Raw genomic sequence first — 22433 nt, forward strand, 5'->3', positions numbered from 1 at the left:
CCCAATCCACTTCTGAGGAAAGCATATTGCAAAATCTCCATTCCCACTCCACTCCTGGGGGAAGGATATTGCAAAATCTCCATTCCCAATCCACTCCTGAGGGAAGGATATTGCAAAATCTCCATTCCCACCCCACTCTGGGGCCAGCCAGAAGTGGTATTTGCCGGTTCTCCAAACTACTCAAAATTTCCGCTACCGGTTCTCCAGAACCTGTCAGAACCTGCTGAATATGCGTGCATATCCGTGCATGCGTGTGTTTGCGTGTGCACACACACCTTTCAGTTTGGCCATGCACACGCACGCAGTTTAGGCACTCGGTGTCTGAAAGTTTCACCACCACTGCTCTAGAGTGAGCAGGAAAAGTCCAAATGTCGCGTGGTTGGCTTAATGAATTTTCAAGCACAGTAGTCCTCAACCTACGACCACAATTGAGCCCCAAGTTTCCGTTGCTAAGGAAGACATTTGTTAAAGTCAATTCTGCCCCATGTTATGACCTTTCTTGCCACAGTTGCTAAGTGAATCACTGCAGTTGTTAAATTGGTAACACGGTTGTTAAGTGAATCTGTCTTCCCCTTAATTTTTTTTTTATTATTTTTTATTATTATTTTTATTTTATTTTATTTTATTTGATTTATATGCCGCCCTTCTCCGGAGAGTCAGGGCGGCTTACAATGCGTTAAGCAATAGCCTTCATCCTTTTTGTATATTTATATAAAGTCAGCTTATTGCCCCCACAAACTGGGTCCTCATTTCACCTACCTTAGAAAGGATGGAAGGCTGAGTCACCCTTGAGCCTTGGAGAGATTCGAACCAGCAGTAATTGCAGGCAGCTGTGTTAATAACAGGGTGCACTAAACCCCTGTACTATCAAGGCTCTATTATTTATTAATCATATTTCTATGCCGCCCACTCTCCAAGGACTCTGGGCGGTTTACAACAATTGACTAAATAGCATATTGCCCCCAACAATCTGGGTCCTCATTTTACCCACCTCGGAAGGATGGAAGGCTGAGTCAACCTTGAGCCGGTGAGATTTGATCCGCTGATCTGCTGAACTAGCAGTCAGCTGAAGTAGCTGCAGTACTGCACTCTAACCACTGCGCCACCTCAGCTCTCAATGGTCCTCCTTCATATTCCCAGGGCAATGGATGGCTGTGCAACATAGGCTCTTTTCAATAGTAGTAGGGCAAAGACCATGGAATTTGTGGGGGGTCTTCGATGCCCTCTAAACTTGGTTGTTTTCTTGCAGACATTTCATTACCAAACTAGGTACCATCATCAGTGTTAATAAGGGAGCAGGGAGAGCAAACCTTATTCCTTTTCTAGCACTGATGATGTTACCTACTTTGGTACTGAAATGTCTACAAAAAAAACCACCAAGCAAAGAGCACTCCAAGGACCCCACATTTCAACCCTGAGCTACAAATATTCTCTTCTATCAGTACCATGGAATTTCTCGGGAAGATTTTGTGCAGTCTTTCCTTGGTGGCTTTTAGATGCCAGCTTAATACAGAGTTATCTACAAGCTCTGTTGAGCCTCATCGATTAACTATGATTTGAAAAGTACAGTTTGCTTTTCTATAATCCCCCAAAAGGCAGAAACCAAGATTTCAGTAGATGCTGTGTGTGGTTTCCTTTTCAGTCTTTTCTTGGGTACTGCTTCTTCACATTGTCGTTTGTTTGTTTGTTTGTTGGTCTCATCTGTTGTTTTTGTTGTGCTTTTCTGTGACTGTCAACTGCCTTATGGTTCCATATGGATAAAAAGGAGGGAAACCAGTATATGAAATGCCTAAATAAACATCAGCAAAGAATTTTTTTTACCCCTTCCCAATAAACTTCCCTTTAGTTATGTGAATAAGAGCCGAGGTGGCGCAGTGGTTAGAGTGCAGTACTGCAGCTACTTCAGCTGACTGCTAGTTCAGCAGATCAGCGGATCAAATCTCACCGGCTCAAGGTTGACTCAGCCTTCCATCCTTCCGAGGTGGGTAAAATGAGGACCCAGATTGTTAAGGGGGCAATATGCTCTTTAGTATACTGTCTTTGGTGTAAGCCATCCAGAGTCCTCGGAGAATGGGCGGCATAGAAATATTATTATTATTATTATTATTATTATTATTATTATTATTATTATTATTATTATTATTATTATTATATTAATAATATATTAATAATAATAATAATAATAATAATAATAATAATAATAATAATAATAATAATAATCTTCCTCTGCACAGCTAATTATATATACTGTATTTTTCGGTATAAGACGTACCTTTTCCCCCCCAAAAAAGAGAGTGAAAATCGGGGTGCGTCTGATACTCCGAATGCAGCCCCTCCCAGCTTCTCAAACGGAGGTTTCAGAGGCTGAAAAAAGCATCAGAAATGAAGCTTCAGAAAAAAGCCCCCAAACAGAGCTTCAGAGGCTTTTTTCTTTTTTTTTATTATAAAGTTTTTATTTTTATTTTTCATAAACACATTTACATGTACAGTCATTTCCATCATTTTTCATTCATCTTTTCTTTTAATTTTCATTTTTCATTTTTACTTTTTCGGGGCTGCTCTTTTACCCTTTACCTTTACTCCAACCTTTCTTCTTCTCTTCCCCTTCTCTTTCTTCCTGCTTCTCCTCCTACTTCCTTCGTTCTTCCTCTCCTTCTCTTTCCTACTTCCCCTTTTCTTCCCCCCTTCTAACCTTCTCCGCTACTCCTCTTTCCCCTCCCTCTTCTTCCTCTCCCTTTCCCTTTCTTCTTCTCTCCTCTCCTCTCTTTTCTCTTCCTCTCTCTCTCTACTCCTTCCCCTCTCTCCTGTTGTTTCCCTTTTCAGTTCAATCTAAAGTGGTACTCGAGCAGCCCCAATTTCCTAATTATCTTTATTCTCATTTCAATTTCTTATTCAAATTGAATAAGAAGCTTTTTTTTCTGAAGCTCTGTTTCGGAGGCTTTCGGAGGCAGGAAAAACAGTTTTTTTCTGAAACAGTTTCAGAAGTTTCAGAGGCAGAAAAAAAAGCAAAGAAAAAAAAAGCAAGGCACAGAGCTCACAACCAAGGAACCTGTTGCTAAAATTCACCTCTGGGAACAGCTGATTGGCGGTATTCCGGGAGGCCGATCCACCTGCCAATCAGCTGTTTTCCTATTTTCCTCCCCAAAAACTAAGTTGCGTCTTATACTTCGAAAAATATGGTATATTAAAAAAAACACTCAAAATATGGTGCATCTTCCATCACCAGCATAGACCCGTATCTATCTAATAGTATACAGTAGTCCTCAACTTACAACCACAATTGGGACTGGAACTTCGATCGCTAAGCGATATGGTCACTGAATAAGTCATACCCTATTTTACTACCATTTTGGCCGCAGTCGTTAAGTGAATCTTGCTTCCTTCATTGGCTTTGCTTATTGGAAGCCTCCTGGGACGGTTGCAAATGGTAATCACATGACCTCGGGATGCTCCAATCTCGTAAATACATGCCAGTTTCCAACAGCGTGAATTTTTATCATGTGATCACATGGTTGCTGGGCCGGTCGTCAGTACAAAGTCTGGGTTGTAAGTCACTTTTTTTCACCGCTGTCATAACTTTGAACAGTCGTTAAGCAAACGGTTGTAAGTCGAGGACTATGTATATTTTAAAAGGGGGGGGATTTCTGAACTGGGAATAGGTTCTCTAGCTGACCGGCTTCTGTTATTGTTATTTTGCAGCAATTGTACGCCGCACAACTTGCAGCCATGCAAGTATCTCCTGGTGGAAAACTCTCCGGCATTCCCCAAAGCAACATGGGTGCAGCAATATCGCCTACCAATATTCACACTGACAAGATCACAAGCAGCCCACCCCCCAAAACCAAGGTAATGCGTTAAGAGTTCAGCTGCCAGGCTTTCTCATAAAGCACGTGTCGCATATTAATGGGATTTTTGCATGCTGTGGATGGAAATAATTCAGGTCTTAGGTCTTGTAAGGTCCTATAAGACTTAGGTTTTAGTCTTATGTCGAGGATATTTACCCATATAGTATGGCTGTATTACTATTAACCTCCTTATTTTTTCTACAACCTTCTCTTATTGGTATCTTATGATTATATTGCCTTGTTTGTATGTACACTGAGAGCTTATGCACCGGAAACATCTCTTCTCTTCTCTTCTCTTCTCTTCTCTTCTCTTCTCTTCTCTTCTCTTCTCTTCTCTTCTCTTCTCTTCTCTTCTCTTCCCTTCCCTTCCCTTCCCTTCCCTTCCCTTCCCTTCCCTCCTCTCCTCTCCTGCCCTCCTCTTTCATACAGCCATTCATTTGATACATTCTCTTCTCTCCTCTTCTCTTCTCTTCTCTTCTCTTCTCTTCTCCTCTCCTCTCCTCTTCTCTTCTCTTCTCTTCTCTTCTCTTCTCTTCTCTTCTCTTCTCTTCTCTTCTCTTCTCTTCTCTTCTCTTCCCTTCCCTTCCCTCCTCTCCTCTCCTCCCCTCCTCTTTCATACAGCCATTCATTTGATACATTCTCTTCTCTCCTCTTCTTCCTCTATCCATCCATCCACCCATTCATCCATCTGATCTCTCCTCCCCTCCCCTCCCCTCCTCTTTCATACATTCTTCCATTTGATACATTCTCTTCTCCTCTTCTTCATCCATCCATCCATCCATCTGATCTCTTCTCTTTTCTCCTCTCCTCTCCTCCCCTCCTCTTTCATACATCCATTCATTTGATACATTCTCTTCTCTCCTCTTCTTCATCTATCCATCCATCCACCCATTCATCCATCTGATCTCTCCTCCCCTCCCCTCCCCTCCTCTTTCATACATTCTTCCATTTGATACATTCTCTTCTCTCCTCTTCTTAATCCATCCATCCATCTATCCATCCATCTGATCTCTTCTCTCCTCTCCTCTCCTCTCCCCCCTCCTCTTTCATACATTCTTCCATTTGATGCATTCTCTTCTCTCCTCTTCTTCATCCATCCATCCATCCATCTGATCTCTTCTCTTCTCTTCTCTCCTCTCCTCCCCTCCTCTTTCATACATCCTTTCATTTGATATATTCTCTTCTCTCCTGTTCTTCATCTATCCATCCATCCATCTGATCTCTTCTCCTCTCCTTTCCTCTTTCATACATCCATCAATTTCATACATTCTCTTCTCTCTTCCTCTTCTTCATCCATCCATCCATCCATCCATCTGATGTCATCTCTTCTCTTCTCTCCTCTCCTCTCCTTTCCTCTCCTCTCCTCTCCTCTCCTATTCCATTCCATTCTATACCAATTTGGGGTGAACAGAAAGGCTATGGCTATGAAAAAAAAAATCTCTTTGGCATTCTGATTGATGACTACCATTTGTCGGACCTGCCACAGTTTAAACTCCAAAATAGAAATGATCCTTGGCTCCATTTGTTGAGAAAAGCATCGTTCTATTAGAAGTCAAGCGTATTGCAATAATGCAAAGCCAGAACTGAGAATCGTGCGCCCAAATCCCTAAGGTCCACTTTTCTCCCCTTTGCTACCTCCCACTACCCTAACCAACCAATGGGGTTCAGGCAATGTTTTCATAACAGACAGTCAGAGGCACAGTGTGGCATGCAGCTGGTATGCCAGGTGACCTTGAAGCAGCTTCTCGAGTAGATACAGCACTTACTTTCGTTTTCCCCCAAGCCTTCCACGTTACAACTCCCCCACCCCAGAGTCCATGACAGTCTGTCACCGAATAGAAGCGAAGCACAAGCAGGCGTGAGGTGGCAGCTGACACTGGTAGAATAGCAGTTATTAGAAATCACCAAAACACCTATTGCAACTTAAGTTTGCACAAAAGCAATATGGATTTTTGCATTGTATGGATTCTCTACACTGCTACAACTGAAGCAGGGCTTATAAACCGTCTCATTCGGCATCTGCTTTATTCAGGAAATCCAGAATGAAAGCATTCAAGAGGGATAATTCTTCAAGTCTACTTTTATTTATTTATTTATTTTTAAATTTGTATACCGCCCTTCTCCCTGAGGACTCAGGGCGGTGAACAGCCACGTAAAAGCATAAACTACAAACATTAAAATACAATTAAAAAGATATATATAAATTTGGCCCCATGATTAAAAACAATAACAAACAATTAAAAACATTTTTAAAAGTGTTAGGCCAGCCCGGCTTGCTGGAAAAAGAAGGTTTTAAGGGCACGGCGGAAGGCACCGAGGTCTTTTAGTCTTCCATCAAAATAGACCTTAATAACCTTCAGGTAATTGGCAAGGTCAGGCTGCTCTTATCATCCAGATGTTCCCCCTGATGTTCTACTAAAATTTATCCCCCTGTAACTTAACTCCAGTTAAATTTAATTCACACTTTTGGGATAGAACAACTGTTTGCTTTCTCCCTCCCCCCCCACCGCCCACCCCAGTATTATAGCCTTTTAGGTTTCTGAGAAACACTATTTTATTCCTCCATTTTTCTTCTTTAGGGTAAGGTTATTTGCCAATTAAATCAAGGTTGACTCAGCCTTCCATCCTTTCTAAGGTAGGTTAAATGAGGACCCAGTTTGTGGGGGCAATAAGCTGACTTTGTATAAATATACAAAAGGATGAAGGCTATTGCTTAGCGCATTGTAAGCCGCCCTGAGTCTCTGGAGAAGGGCGGCATATAAATCAAATTAAAAAAAATAAAATAAAAAAAATAAAAAAAAACTAGGCAGGTTCAATGATTTAGGAAAACTGGATACAAAAGGACAATATACAAAACTGCATCAATGAATGGATGTATGCACACACACATTCACAGAGAATTTCTCTCACACACAGAGAGGGGGGGAGGGAGGGAGGGAGAGAGAGAGAGAGAGAGGAGAAAAAATTGGAGTTAGAAATGCATACGGTTTCCACATAAATCTTAAACAAAATATTTGCAAAGTGATACAGAACAGGTCAAAATGAATTTGCTTTTATATATATATATATATATATATATATATATATATATATATATATATATATATATATATATATATATATACATATATACATATAGATAGATAGATAGATAGATAGATAGATAGATAGATAGATATAGATATAGATAGATAGATAGATAGATAGATAGATAGATAGATAGATAGATAGATAGATGATAGATAGATAGATATGTGTTTTTTGAGGTTTTCGCAGGTGTTTGTATGTAGGTCTTTGGTTATTCGGGTTTTCTCCCGCGTAAAATTGGAGGTGTCTTGGCAACGTTTCGACGAAGTCTCATTCGTCATCTTCAGGCTGGTGTCTTCGGCTTCTTTTTGCTCCTAGAAGCACGAAGCCGACGACACCAGCCTGAAGATGACGAATGAGACTTCGTCGAAACGTTGCCAAGACACCTCCAATTTTACGCGGGAGAAAACCCGAATAACCAAAGACCTACATATATATATATATATATATATATATATGCAGAGGGAATCAATAGAGCGTGCAGAGGTTAGAGTTTTGTTACGGTGTGTTTGAGTTCAGATAATTTACTATCTAGACATACATTTTCAAAAATGAATATCAGGTCAAAGATGGTTCAAAATGTATTTCTTTCCATAAGACAAAGGATCCGTTTGCACTAGCACAGGGCTGTCTTCAGAACCAACTCACATTTTGAAGTACTGATTGTCCTTATTTAGTGACTACCTCATTTAGCGGCAGTTACCACAATGAGCAAACGGTAACTTTGCAAGGAATTCTCAGCTAACATTTTCTGGTCCATAAAGGAAAGGAAAGCTGATGTAAGCTCATAAGCTCAATCACCATTTCATTGAATGTCCACTACCTGTATTTGGTGGAATGACCGTGTGAAAATGATGGAACATGTTCCCATGATCAGCTCAAGAAATATTGCAAAGAAGGAGCAGCTTTTGTCCAGAATTTCATACTACTACGTGTGCAAGACCTTTTGCCTATGAAAAGAAAGGGCATCTTTCATATGTAAGCATTTATTTGTTCTGAGCAAGGACTAATGCTAGCTGGCTTCATTCCTCTTAGCAATTGTCTCTCAACCACTAGGAGAGAAGCTGCTAACATCTGTTTTCTGTATTGGACAAAAATAGAGGGTCAATCCATGCAAGATGTTTGCTGTATGATTGGCCTTGGCATATAAGACAGACAGAGAGATGTTAAGATGGATGGATGGGTCAATGGATGGATGGGTCAATGGATGGATGGATGGGTGGGTGGGTGGGTGGGTGGGTGGATGGATGGATGGATGGATGGATGGATGATTGGGGGGTGGATGATTGGGTGGATGATTGGATGGGTGGGTGGATGGATGATGAAGAATTGATGGATGATGGATGGATGATGGAGAATTGATGGATGGATGGAGGATGGATGGATGGATGGAGGATGGATAGATGGATGAAAGAATAGATAAATGATGGGTGGGTGGATGGATGGATGGATGGATGGATGGATGATGAAGGATGGGTGGGTGGGTGGGTGGATGATTGGGTGGGTGGATAGATGAAGAATTGATGGATGATGGATGGATGGATGGATGATGGAGAATTGATGGATGGATGGAGGATGGATAGATGGATGAAAGAATAGATAAATGATGTATGGGTGGATGGATGGATGATTGGATGGATGGATGGATAGATGATGAAGGATGGGTGGGTGGGTGGATGGGTGGGTGGGTGGATGATTGGGTGGATGGATGATTGGATGGATGGATGGATGATGGATAGGTGGATGGATAGATGATGATGATGGATGGATGGATGATGGATAGGTGGATGGATAAATAATGGATGATGAAGACTGGATGGATGGATGGAGTTAGCAGTCTCCACCAAGTGTGTGTGTGTTTTTTTAAAAAAATAAATATAGCAGCCATAGTGGTATAAGTAAATCTCTGCCCACTTTTATACATATCATGTCTATGCAGCTTTAATCCCCATCTTGCCTTTTTTACCATGTCCTGTGGACACAAGAGAGAAGAGAACATACATACATACATACATCTAGCATTTTGTGTAGAAAATAAGGAGAGGCAGCCCAGGTGGAACAATGACTTGGGCGAGGGGGTCTTTTTCTCCTTAAGCCAATTCTCCAAGGATCACTTTCCATATTACAGCCAGCAGCAGATACTGAGAGTTCCAATAAGTTCCACCAAACTTTGCTAAGAAAAAAAAGTTTGAACCCTCTACCCATATATATTGGCCTAGTTGCCCGCATAAGGGGGTGGGGGGGAAGGAAGATAAACTATGTCATATTTCTTTTAGCCCTTATTTGGGGGGATTTGGAGATTACAGTATTGACTTGATAATGTTCACAATAACTCAAATGCCAAAAAAAAGGAAGATTTTTTGCCGTCGTTCCTCTTTCTCTCCTTTTCCTTCCTGGGGGAGGAAAATCTATTCCCCTTTTTCTGAGTTTCACTCCTGCCAAGAGACGATTGCAGAATTGAGCTGCAAAGAAAAGGCAGGGAAAGAGTGGCGGGCCTGTTTGTATGTGTGCGCCTGTGTGTGTGAATGACGGGGGCCCTCCAAACGGCTGTAAAATTGTGCAGCATGGTCCCTCTGATTCATGCTGTTTTCAATCTGCTGTGTGCCAGTTGGAGGTTGAGAGAAAGAGGAGGGGAGGGCGAAACAAGGAGATAATACGGAGAAATGATAGAGTGTCTGTGACCTCAAAGCTAAGGCTGGAAACCCGAGACATTGATTTCACTTAGCATTCCTGCTGTGAAATCTGGCAGAGTTCAGATGTAATAAAAGAACAAGATTCTGTTCTAATGGTAATGGCGTATGACAGACATGTCTGTCATTCGGTCGCTCCTACACGCAAACACACACACACACACACACACACACCAAGAGGGAAAGGAGAGACATGGGAGGAACATCTTTTGATCTTCCTGTGGAGTTGGGCGAAAGCCATCCGGAGCTTTGAGCTGAATCACAGCCTATAGTGTTAACTAAGGAATCGGAAGAGAGCTGGAAGGGACCTTGGAGGTCTTCTAGTCCAGCCCCCTGCTCAAGCAGGAGATCCTATATCATTCCAGACAAGCGACTGTCCAGTCTCTTCTTAAAAACTTCCAGTGATGAAGCACCCACAACGTTGTGATGGCTAGAAGTTCCACTGGTTAATTGTCCTCACTGTGAGAAAGTTTCTCATCAATTCCAGGTTGCTTCTCTCCTTGATTAGTTTCCATCCATTGTTTCTTGTTTGTTTGTTTGTTTGTTTGTTTGTTTGTTTGTTTGTTTGTTTGTTTATTGAATTTCTATACCGCCCTTCTCCCGAAGGACTCAGGGCGGTGAACAGAATAAGATTTCATGTACATATAATTATATATATATATAATAAATTGAATATAAATAATAAATTGAATCAACTTGGTGTATCTGCTAAGACGTTGTCATAGAATTTAGATGTTTATGCTAGCCCTGCTTATTGAAACAGAAAGGTCTTCAGGGCATGTCGGAAAGATCTGGGATTATTCGTATTCGAGGGGGTATTTTGTTCCAAAGAGTAGGTGCCCCCACAGAGAAGGCTCTCTCCCTTGGAACTACTAGACGACATTGTTTTTTTCTTGTCCTGCCTTCAGGTGCTTTGGAAAAATAATTGACCCCCCTCCTGTTTGTGACAGCCTCTCAAAATACTGGAATACTGCTATCATGTCCCCCCTAGTCCTTCTTTTCTTTAAACTAGCCGAACCCAAATCCTGCAACCGTTCTTCATATATTTTAGTCTCTAGGTCAGGAGTCAGCAACCTGTGGCTCTGGAGCCGCATGTGGCTCTTTCACCCCTCTGGTGCGGCTCCCTGTCACTCAAAATATGTGTCACAACCGCCAATGTGCGACGCACAATTTATTGAGCTTTTCAACCCCCAGTAGGCCAACCATGGATAAATCGAAGAAAAGTTTCAGAAAAAAACAGAACGTTTAATTCAACTCCATAAGCTAGTTTTGTGGCTGCTGAAGAAATAGTCAGGCACGGGAAGGGTTTTGTGGCTCCCGGTGTTTTCTTTTCTGTGGGAAACGGGTCCAAATGGCTCTTTGAGTGTTTAAGGTTGCAGATCCCTGCTCTAGGTCTTTATTCATCTTAGATCAGTGGTTCTCAACCTGTGGGTCGCGACCCTTGTGGGGGTCGAACGACCCTTTCACAGGGGTCACCTAAGACCATCGGAAAACACATATTTTCAATGGTTTTAGGAATAATTTTATGATTTGGGGTCACCACAACATGAGGAACTGTATTAAAGGGTCACGGCATTAGGAAGGTTGAGAACCACTGTCTTGGATGCTCTTCTTTGCACTTTTTCCCAAAGTCTCAACATCTTTTTTGCAATGTGGTGACCAAAACCAGATCCAGTATTCCAGATGTGGTCTTGCTAAGGCTTTATAAAGCAGTATTAATACTTCACATGATTTTGATTCTATGCCTCTGCTTATATAACCAAGGATTGTATCAGCTTTTTTTGGCTGCTGCCACACATTGCTGCCTAACTAACTAATAAACAGCATATTAACTACCGTATTTTTTCGGAGTATAAGACACACCTTTTCTCCCCCAAACAAGAGGGTGAAAATCTGGGTGCGTCTTATACTCTGAATGTAGCTCCGCCCAGCTTCTCAAACGAAGGTTTCAGAGGCTGAAAAAAGCATCAGAAATGAAACTTCAGGAAAAAAAAGCCCCCAAACAGAGCTTCAGAGGCTTTTTTTCTGAAGCTCTGTTTCAGAGGCTTTCAGAGGCAGGAAAAAAAGCAAAAAAAAAAAAAAGCAAGGCACAGAGCTCACAACCAAGGAACCTGTTGCTAAAATTCACCTCTGGGAACAGCTGATTGGGGGTTTTCTGGGAGGCTGATCCACCTGCCAATCAGCTTTTTTCTTATTTTCCTCCCCAAAAACTAAGGTGCGTCTTATACTCCGAAAAATATCGTAAGTATAGGGATTAACTAAGGAATTAAAGAGAAATTTCCTAACGGTGAGAGCAATCAACCAATGGAACAGCTTCCCTTCAGAAATTGTGGGTGCTCCATCACTGGAGGCTTTCAAACAGACATTTGAAAGTCTGGACAGACATTTGTTTGAAGCGGTATAGGGCAGTGATGGCTCTGCACAGGCGAGCTCATCAGGGTCGCGACCAGGAAGAGGAGCTGCCCAGGGGGCATGCGCGCACCGGATAAGATACTTCCTGTTTCCGGTGCGTATGAGTCTTTCAGATACTGCCACGCATGCACACGCACTGATTGGTGGCGGCTTGCATGCTCACGACACACATGCTCACACGCATGTGTGTCCGGCCAGATGCTTCCAGTCCCAGAGGAGGAATCCGCAGTTCTGTATTGGGGGAAGAAAGTGTTTATCTCCGACTTTTGAGATGGGAGGGGCCAGAACGTGGGGCAGCACCAATGAGAATTCTCCCTGCTTGAGCATCATCGGTCTCCGGACAGAGCCCTTTGGGACTTCACCTGAAGGAGGAGAGACAGTTCTGGAGAGAGAGAAGCGGAGAAAGTGAGAGCGGGGATCTTGGCCTGAATAACCAACTTGGACTACTACTCTGCGTGGAACTCTCTCCTCCAGTCGGTGAAGTCAAGGGAGACTCTGCCCGGAGACCGATGACGCTGCAGAAGGGAGAATTCCAATTGGTCCTCTTTCTTTCTGGACACTCCCAATTCCAAAGTTCAAGGAAGCCCCATTCCCGGCTCACAGGCCAGCTTTTCCAGTTTCTGGCACTGCCACATGTACAAAGGCCAGCTGATCGTCGTGTGCGCATGCGTGCCAGAAACCCAGAAGAGGAACTGGCAACGACACACGTGCCAGGTGACATGGCTCCGCGTGCCACCTTGGGCATGCGTGCCATAGGTTCACCATCACAAGTATAGGGTCTCTTGCTCGAGCAGGGGATTGAACTAGAAGACCTCCAATTCTGTCATTCTATGTTCTATGTATTCCGCGTCATGCAAATTGGATCAAAAGCAAGGGTGAAATGCTCCCGGTTCAGACTGGATTGCCTGATCCGGTAGCGATGGTGGTGGGTGGTTCGGAGAACCGCTAGCAGAAATCCCTGAACACCTCCACACACACACCCATGCCCAGCTGAGCCACGCGATCATGAGAGGCCTTTTTTTTTTTTACTTTTAAAAGCATTTTTTTCTACAAGGGTTTCCTGCCTGGGCAGGGGGTTGGACTAGAAGACCTCCAAGGTCCCTTCCGGCCAGTCCGCTCCCACAAAGAGGGTCTCCTCAGGGTGCCATCGGCCAAATTATGTCGGCTGGCGACACCCAGGGGGAGGGCCTTCTCTGTGGGAGCCCCTGCCCTTTGGAATGAGCTGCCCCCAGAAATTCGTAAAATCTCTGATCTCCGTGTATTTCGCTGTGCCCTCAAAACCTTGTTGTTCCGCCAGGCTGGGCTATCAAGGTAAAGATTTTAATTGGGTTTTTAAAAATGGGATTTTAAATTTGGGGTTTAAAATTGAGCCTATCATTTAATAATTTTAATTATTTTTAAATTTTGTCTGTCCTTGTGCTTTTAATCAGGCTGTACACCACCCTGAGTCCTTCGGGAGAAGGGCGGTATAGAAATAAAATTAAAAAATAAAGAATAAAAAATAAATAAATTTCAACTCTCTTATTCTATTCTAACATTCTAACTTAACACCCGTGGCAAGAAAGGTCGTGAAATGGGACACACAACTCATGTAACAAAGTCTCACTCGGCAGCGGAAATGTAGGGCTCAATTGTGGTCGTAAGTGGAGGACTACCTGTATATGTTGTCTCCAACTAAGATTAATAAGCTTGAGGTCATACCACACAGAAAAAGAATCATCCAAGATAGCAGTTGTCTTGTCATGCACCGCACAATGCTTTCCTTAACCTCATATAAAAATGTGCAGCCATTATCCGCGTGCAACGTATTTAAGCCTTGTGTGGTTTTCCTCTCTCAAGGTCTGTTCTGCTCTCCCGTGAATGTTTGGCACAGCTGTTGTGATATTAGCTAAATATCTCTTGGTACTTGACAAGGCACGCTACGTTGTCTGAAGCCTTTACACGGCAGTGGGGGTGAGACAACCCGTTCAGCGTGAAATATTAGCCACCAGTTCTTACTTGCTTTCTTTTTAACCTTATTATGATTCCGGGTTTTTCAACCAAGACACAGTTTATGTTCAAATCCATGGCAACGATGTAGAAATTGTCTGAATCGTTGGTTGTGGATTATGATTTTACTCAACAACAGCCTTTGGGAGTCGCAAGGAGGACTGCAAATGGAGACTCCGGGCCGGCTGCAAACCTCACTAACCAGCTAGTCATAAAATAGGTTATTGTAATTGAGGGCAACAAGCTTTCAAATGCTGCTTTGAGATTAATCTTTTAAAGCAAAGGGCAAAATTTTATTGTCTCGTTATCTCAACCTTCCAGATTATAAATCAGAATGGGAAGGGGCTGAGAAATCTACATCAGCTGAATTTTGACCTTATTGTCTTCTTTAACAAAAGGACTGAATTAGTGGATAAGAATAATGCTGTGGACCTAGTTTACTTAGACTTGAAAAGTAGAGCCGAGATAGTGCAGTGGTTAGAGTGCAGTACTGCAGCTACTTCATCTGACTGCTAGTTCAGCAGATCAGCGGATCAAATCTCACCAGCTCAAGGTTGACTCAGCCTTCCATCCTTCCGAGGTGGGTAAAATGAGGACCCAGATTGTTGGGGGCAATATGTTATTTAGTATACTGTCCTTGGTGTAAGCCGCCCAGAGTCCTTGGAGAGTGGGCGGCATAGAAATATGAATAATAAATAAATAAATAATAGAGCACAGCCTACTTCTTGGTAAGATAAATTCCTTCCAGTACTGTCACAGAGAAGAAGAGGTCGATCTATTCTCCATGGCACTTGAGGGCAGGACAAATAGTTGGGAGATGATTAAAGAGAGATCCAACCTGGAACTAATGAAAAAATTCCGGACAGTAGGAACAATTAATCAGTGGACTGACTTACCTTCAGAAGTTGTAGGTGCTCCATCACTGAAAGTTTTCAAGAAGATACTAGATAGCCATCTGTCTGGAATGGTATAGAATCCTGTTTGAGCAGGGAGTTGAACTAGGAGCCTTCCAAGATTCCTTCCAATCCCATTATTCTCTGTTCTATGGATTAAGTTGGGTTGGAAATAATGGAGACTGAGTGACTTGATCTGAGTGATTTAAATCCTTCCATTCCCCACTATCCAGTCAGAGCTGAAGAAGCTTCTTGGATGAGAAGCGAAATGTCTTCAAAGAAAAAACAAGGAAGTCCCGTTGCCTCCTGAAAAAACACCTTTGGGACAACCTTGGTCTGGATGACTGAGAATGACCGAGATCCAGGGCAAGACAAGTTTGTTGTGATGGTTTGCCGTGATCGTTGTGTATCACCTTAATTGGAATTCAAGTCATCCTGTACTCGGTGTTTATTTTCATCTCCAATGTCCTATATTCAAATGGAGACTAACTTGGGTTTCCCTTCTCCCAGTCTTACACCTTAACTATACAAGCTGTAATCATCACCGTATAAACTGAGAACAAAAGTTGGTAGCTTCAAAAAAAAAGAAAAGAAAAAGAGGATGTGTTGTTAAATGTGTTTTTAACGGAATCCAGCAGAATTTATATTCATAATTTTTCCACTTGTATCTATAGTTTATTACCATCTGCTGCCTCGAACACCATTTTGAGTGGAAAGGAGGGAGAATGTCTTTGTATGTAAGATGGCATTAATTAATTAGCGTTTTAAAATAGAATAAATGTCCATCAGTCTTTTTATTTGGCCCAATCCTGACAGAATGTGGTGGTAAGATTCTAACTTTCTTCAAAGTCTCATCTTTAATAAATGGGCATCCTGGTTGGTGCTAATGGGAATTGTAATCCAGAAGGCAGAGAGTTAAGAAAATCTGTGTAGGAGATGATGAGGCTGAGCTGGAGGAGAGGTCAAATATGTCATCAGCCATGAATCCCTTTGTGCCCATAAGAGATCTAAGTCCAGCTCACCTTGAATTCCTTCTACTCTTATCTACTGCCAATTTCCTTTAATAGTTCAGATTCTTGTAGAGACCTTAAGCTTATAATAAAATGTTATACCCATTTGAACTGTCTAGATCTCCTAATTTTCCTGGCACTTGACAGCCTGTTGTAGTAGAAGTCCAACTTCTTTCAAGTTTCTGGACATAGAACCACGGGTGTTAATTTGTCCTAAAGTCAAAGAAGGACAGATAGAGAAAAATTGAGCGTCAGAACTGCATGCATAAAGCTAACAGCAAAGAATATCGTTTTATCGCACGTATATGTATTGGACACCGAGCCAAACCCTCACAATTTTTATGGCTATTAGAATGGCAAATAGTGTTGCTATATCCAGCTGGCCAAAAATTTTTGTCTGGCCCATAAAAGTGTAAGTGCAGGGCAACAAAAATTTTGAAACAAAACCAATGGCCTTGGCTGTTGCTTCTGTGCTGCCAATTATTTTAACTCTTTTAGAACTGAAAATGAATTTGGAAGGGTTTTTTTTTTTTTAACATAAAACATAGAATAATAGAGTTGGAAGGGACATTGGAGGTTTTCTAATGCAACCTACTTCTCGAGCGAGAGAACCTGTACCATTTGTCCAGTCTTTTCTTGAGAACCTCCAGTGATGGGGCACCCACAGATTCTGAAAGTAAGCTATTCCATTGGTTGATTGTTCTTACCACTAGGAAATTGATCCTTAGTTCTAGGTTGCTTCTCCTCTTGGTTAGTTTCCATCCATTGTTTCTCGTCTTGCCTTTTGGTGCTGTGAAAAATAGTTTGATCCCCTCATCTTTGTAGGAGCCCCTCAATTATTGGAACACTGTCTATCATGTCGCCCCTAGTCCTTCTTTTCATTAGACTAGATGTCAGCGCTTCAACGCTGGTATAGAGAGAAAGAGATAAGCTCTGAACTTTTGCCTGCTAAATCCCTTTGAAGTCGGGTTGTCGTGGAAATGAAGAGGGGGGGGAACATTCCTGGGAAATGACGAGACAAGAAGTCTGAAGAATGACTTGGAAGATAGCCAATGAGAAGCAGAGATTTGGGGATCGGAAAGGGAGGGATTGGGGGGCAAAAGGTCAGTCTTGTCCACATCGAGTCATGATCCGGTGGCTGTGCTCAATTAAAGAAAAGATTTCCTTAAAGATTGGCAGTTTGGAAATTCATTTATTTTGAGATAGCATCGAAGTCTGACACTAGATATACCAGTTCCTGTAACCATTCTTTGTATGTTTTAGCCTCCAGCCCTTTAATCATTCTTGTTCCTCTTCTTTGCACTCTTTCTAGGGTTTCAACATCTTTTTTTATATTGAGATTGTGACCGGAACTGGCTGCAATATTCCAAGTGTGGTCTTTGGGTGTTCGTTTGATTTTTAAAATCAAGTGACATTTTTATATTTCTGGGAGTTGTCTGTACTATTTGCGGGCGGGGTGTGTGTTATTCATAAAATTGAATATTGTCAACATTCTTGGAAAGGATCGCAATCGGATGGGAAAGTCATAAAATGAAGGATGACGCTATTAAGTTCAATTGTCACTTGCCTCAGGGGTGAAATTCAGCAGGTTCTGACAGGTTCTGGAGAACTGGTAGCGGAAATTTTGAGTAGTCCGGAGAACTGGCAAATACCACCTCTGGCTGGCCCCAGAGTGGGGTGGGAATGGAGGTTTTGCAATATCCTTCTCCTGGAGTGGGGAGGGAATGGGGATTTTGCAGTATCCTTCCCCTGGAGTGGGGTGGGAATGGAGATTTTGCAGTATCCTTCCCCTGGAGTGGGGAGGGAATGCGGATTTTGCAGTATCCTTCCCCTGGAGTGGGGAGGGAATGGGGATTTTGCAGTATCCTTCCTCTGGAGTGGGGTTGGAATGGAGATTTTGCAGTATCCTTCCCCTGGAGTGGGGAGGGAATGCAGATTTTGCAGTATCCTTCCCCTGGAGTGGGGTGGGAATGGAGATTTTGCAGTATCCTTCCCCTGGAGTGGGGTGGGAATGGAGATTTTGCGGTATCCTTTCCCTGGAGTGGGGAGGGAATGCAGATTTTGCAGTATCCTTCCCCTGGAGTGGGGTGGGTTCCTCCCGGTTCCACCCGGTTCCGCCGAGCCGGTAGCGGTGACGATATGACATCACCGAACTGGTTCTGCCCCCCCCGCATTATTCTTACCTTTTATTTGGCCCCACCCCCAATCTATTGCTGCCTCCTGAGTCCCAGCTGATCGGTTAGAAGGAAAAAAACTGTTTAAACTCTTGCCGCGGGGCTTCAAAGGTCCGCCCTACAGCTGATCAGTGTTAAAAGGCATTTTAAGAGGTGTGGACTTCAACTCCCAGAACTCCCCAGCTAGCCATGGGGAGTTGTGGGAGTTTATTTATTTATTAATTGATTGATTGATTGATTGATTGATTGTTTATATTTTTATACCGCCCTTCTCCCGAGGGACTCAGGGCGGTGCACAGCCAGCGATAGAGTTGAAGTCCACACCTCTTAAAAGGGCCACAGTTGAGAAACATTAGTTTAAGCTCTTTAAGGGGAAAAAGAGATCCCTTCGTGCTCAGTATCAAAGTAAGACTCTTAAACGGTTGAAATTTTTAAAGCATTGATTAAAATTCTGCAGAGAATTTGTCCTAAATTCAAAGTAGGAAAAAGCTCCTCTTTTTACTTAAGTTCTAATCTGTGGCCACTGAGGATCTAATACATTTTGGTACTCAGGTAGACAAAAAACACACATGGTGCCCTCTGTGATTTATAAAGAAAATTAAATAATGGGCCATTTGCTCCCTTTTAATGGTGTCTCAGAATTGATCAAATGCACTGCTTTTAGTATAACGATCGAACCAGCCATCTCCAGCTAACTCTGCCTTCCTTTTTTTTTATTCTGAAAAGGAAATGCTTGGAAATTATTGAGTAGCTACAAACAAGATCAATTTAGTAAGATCAACAAGGGATCAACCCTTATTTCTTTATTTAGGTAGAATTATAAGTTGCCTTTCATTTAGGAGCTCAATGAATTTATGATTAGGAGACTGGAGGATAAAACATATGGAAAAACAGTTGCAGGAATTGCATACCGTATTTTTCGGAGTATAAGACACACTTTCCTCCCCCCCAAAAGAGGCTGAAAATTTGGGTGCGTCTTATACTCCGAATATAGCCCCGCCCACTCGCTGGCCTGCACCCTTCGGCCTCCGCGCATCCTCTTCCCGGCTGCAGAGATTGCCACACACAGTGCTTTGGCGATCTCCGCAGCCTTGAACGGCTCTCAAACGGAGCGTTTGGTGGCTGAAAATGTGAGGCGCGGAGCTCAAAATGGCAACCCGGAACAGCTGCTGCCTTGTCTTACTGCTTCCGCGCTTCGCCTGATTTACTCACCAGAGCTCCCTCCGATGATCAGCTGTGCTTTTGAAGCTGCTTATCAGCCCCAACGAGGTGCGTGCGAGCAAAGCGAGCTCACATGTGCTCGCACACTCACAAACAGCAAACTAATATGCTGAAGCTGACCAGGCTAACGACACTAGCCAGATGAATACCTAGTAGGCAGAGGCAGAATTTTTTCCCCCCTATTTTTCCTCCCCCAAAACTAAGGTGCGTCTTATACTCCGAAAAATATGGTATATCAAGTTTAATGAAAAGGGATGACATAATAGCAGTGTTTTATTTGAGGGACTGCCGCTAAGAAGAGAGGGCCTGCTAGAGACAGGAATATTTGTAGCCCAGGGTTGAATTATGGAGTCCTTGGTGCTCTCTGAGTTTAATAATGATAATAATAATTTTATAGTCATTGTACATATATACACAGTATACTCATACAACGAAATTCACTTAACTCCCAAAGACCAGGCCCAACACACATAACAATCCCCAAACACCCCCCCACCCATCACAAATTCCCCACCCCTAAACCACCCAAACATCCACACAACAGACCAAGTGATGCTGTCTTTTAGTTCATTGTTGAGTGCAATTATAAAACTATTCAGAAAACGTGTGGTCCGAGTTTTAATCGTTCTGTATCTTCTGCCAGAAGGCAACAGTCCAAAAAGATTGTAAGCAGGATGGGAAGAGTCTCTGAGAATGTTATGCAGCTTCCTCAAACAACGAGATTCGAAGATGTCATCTGGGGTTGGTAGCTGGAGCCTGATGATATTCTCGGCAACTTTAATGATTCTCTATAGGGCTTTCTTTTTTTTTTTTTAAATAATCTTTATTTACATTTTCCATTAAAAAAAAGACAACACATCATATAAATAACAAACAAGACAACACAACAAAAAAAAACAAGCATACCTATATGTAGTACCTTAATAACCTAATATTCGGTACTGTGTATCTATATTATATTCTGGAGAAGACAGAACAACTTGTGTACCTTTACACATCAATTAGGTCTATCCGACCTCACTTTACTTGTCTAGTATAAGTTTCTCAATAGATACAATTCCTCATCTAGTTTGGGTTATAATTTCCTCTTCTCTAACCACATATAAAATTTTTCCCAAGATAAACATGTTTGTGTTTGGTCTCTGACTTTTAATTTTTTAGTCAATTTATCTGCTTCCGCACATTCTAAAATCTTCTTTATAATTGCCTCCTCTGATGGGGTATTTTGATTTTTTCCAAAGTTGAGCGTACGCCAATCTCGCCGCTGTGATAATGTGTAATGCAAGATACCATGAGTCTCTTTTAATATTTTCCGGCTTGGAGCCGAACAGGTATGTCTCTGGTTGCTATTTGATCTTTTGATTTAAGATCTCATTAAGCCATTTTTTTATTTTTCCCCAAAATTTTACTGCTTTCGGGCACGTCCACCACTGATGGTAATAGGTGCCATGCTCAAACCCACATTTCCAGCATTCAGCAGACTGTAGGGCTTTTTTTGATGGTTTTCTTGCAGATTTTTCATTGCCCAACTAGATAACTTATAAGAAATGCAAGGAAGAGCACAAAGAGTTTCACAATTTGCCGTGTTCTGTCCTCCTGCTTTTGCCCCCCACAAGCAGGCCTGTGAGATGGGTGAGCTGAGAGAATGAATGGCCCTGAGTCCCCGAGGAAGCTTCCATGGCTGAGGATGGACTTGAAGCTGCGTCTCCCTACTCCTAGTCCATCCTCACCGTTGCAGCAGTCTGGCTTATGGGCTGAGAGAATACTATTGAACTTTATCAAGGAAAGGAAAATCTCATGTTGGGTGAGAGAGGAGACAGAAGAACAGGTTAGGAGAGGAAGATCAGAATTGGAAAGGACCTTGAAGGTCATGTAGTCAAACCCCCTCCTCAAGAAAGCTTAAACCATTTCAGACAAATGGTTGTCCAATTTATTTTTTAAAAACCTCAGTATTGGTGCACCCACAACTTCTGCAGGCAAGCCGTTCCAATGATTAATTGTTTTCACTGTCAGGAAGTTTCTCCTTGGTTCTATGTTGGATCTCTCCTTGATTCGTCTCTATCCATTGCTTCTTGTTCCACCTTCAGGAGCTTTGGAGAATAATTTGACTCCCTCTTCTTTGTGGCAGCCCCTGAGATATTGGAACACTGCTATCATGTCTCCCCTAGTCCTTCATTTCATTAAACTAGACATACCCAATTCCCGCAACCGTTTTTCATATGTTTTAGCCTCCAGTCCCCTCATCATCTTTGTTGCTCTTCTCTTGCCCTCTTTCTAGAGTCTCCATATCTTTTTATATCATGGCAACCAAAACTGGCTACAGTATTCCAAGTGTGGCCTTACCAAGGCATTATAAAGTGGTACTAACACTGCACAGGATTCTATCCCTCCTATGATAAGCAACCCATCAGGTAAATAATACTGACTAATGGACAGAGAAAAAGAAGGGGATCAATTTATAAGAATTGAGTTTGTGGCACAAAACTTCAGCCCACTTCATGAACCTGTCAATCCTGTTGCATTCCAACACTTTACATAAATATGACACCAGTCGAGTTGTAGTGACAGATGAAACTCCACATGAGGTCTCCGTGGGAAAATTGGCAGGAAAAGCTCCCTATAGTATCTCTGTACAGACGAACTTTTTTTTTTTCTTTTTGCAGAGGAAGAGATCAAAAGTAGGCATATGCAGCGTGTAAAAAAAGATACAGAATCATTCCAGCAAGCATGCTCACTTTGATCATCCTACCTATGGTCTTGATCTTCTTCTTTGTAGTTTGCATAGAACTTATTTCTGAAAGGAAGTTCAAAATTCAAGCAATGAAATATCAGCAGTTAAGGACAATGGAAGGTATTGTAGATAGTTTTTCACAGGCAAAAGAAGACATTCATCTGAATTTAGAGAATGTATATTCAGTGGTACTTCAGTCCTTTCTGTAATTCCTTCCGAAACCGATGAGGACCAAGAAAAATCACATCACATATCATGTGACCCGCTGTTTCTGCCGGAAGAAATGGCGACTCATGAGGAAACCGACCACAGCAAGTTCTTTCTTGTGTGTCAACTCCCAGGAGAAAGATGATTGCCGGGACAAGATTTCTGTGTCAACTT

General features: G+C 42.3%; 1 protein-coding gene across 1 annotated transcript in view; it reads left to right on the forward strand.

Annotated features, from left to right (window-relative positions):
* Positions 1-22433, forward strand: part of SOX5 (SRY-box transcription factor 5) — a 1010028-nt gene that overhangs the window by 882541 nt on the left and 105054 nt on the right. Inside the window, exon 11 of the mRNA XM_070946983.1 lies at positions 3700-3846. Within this exon, the coding sequence (XP_070803084.1) occupies positions 3700-3846 (147 nt within the window). The remainder of the gene's footprint in view (positions 1-3699; positions 3847-22433) is intronic.

This window comes from Pituophis catenifer, unplaced genomic scaffold (assembly GCF_029215685.1).
Source record: "Pituophis catenifer annectens isolate HBS135680 unplaced genomic scaffold, rPitCat1.0.hap2 SCAF_7, whole genome shotgun sequence".
Taxonomy (NCBI): domain Eukaryota; kingdom Metazoa; phylum Chordata; class Lepidosauria; order Squamata; family Colubridae; genus Pituophis; species Pituophis catenifer.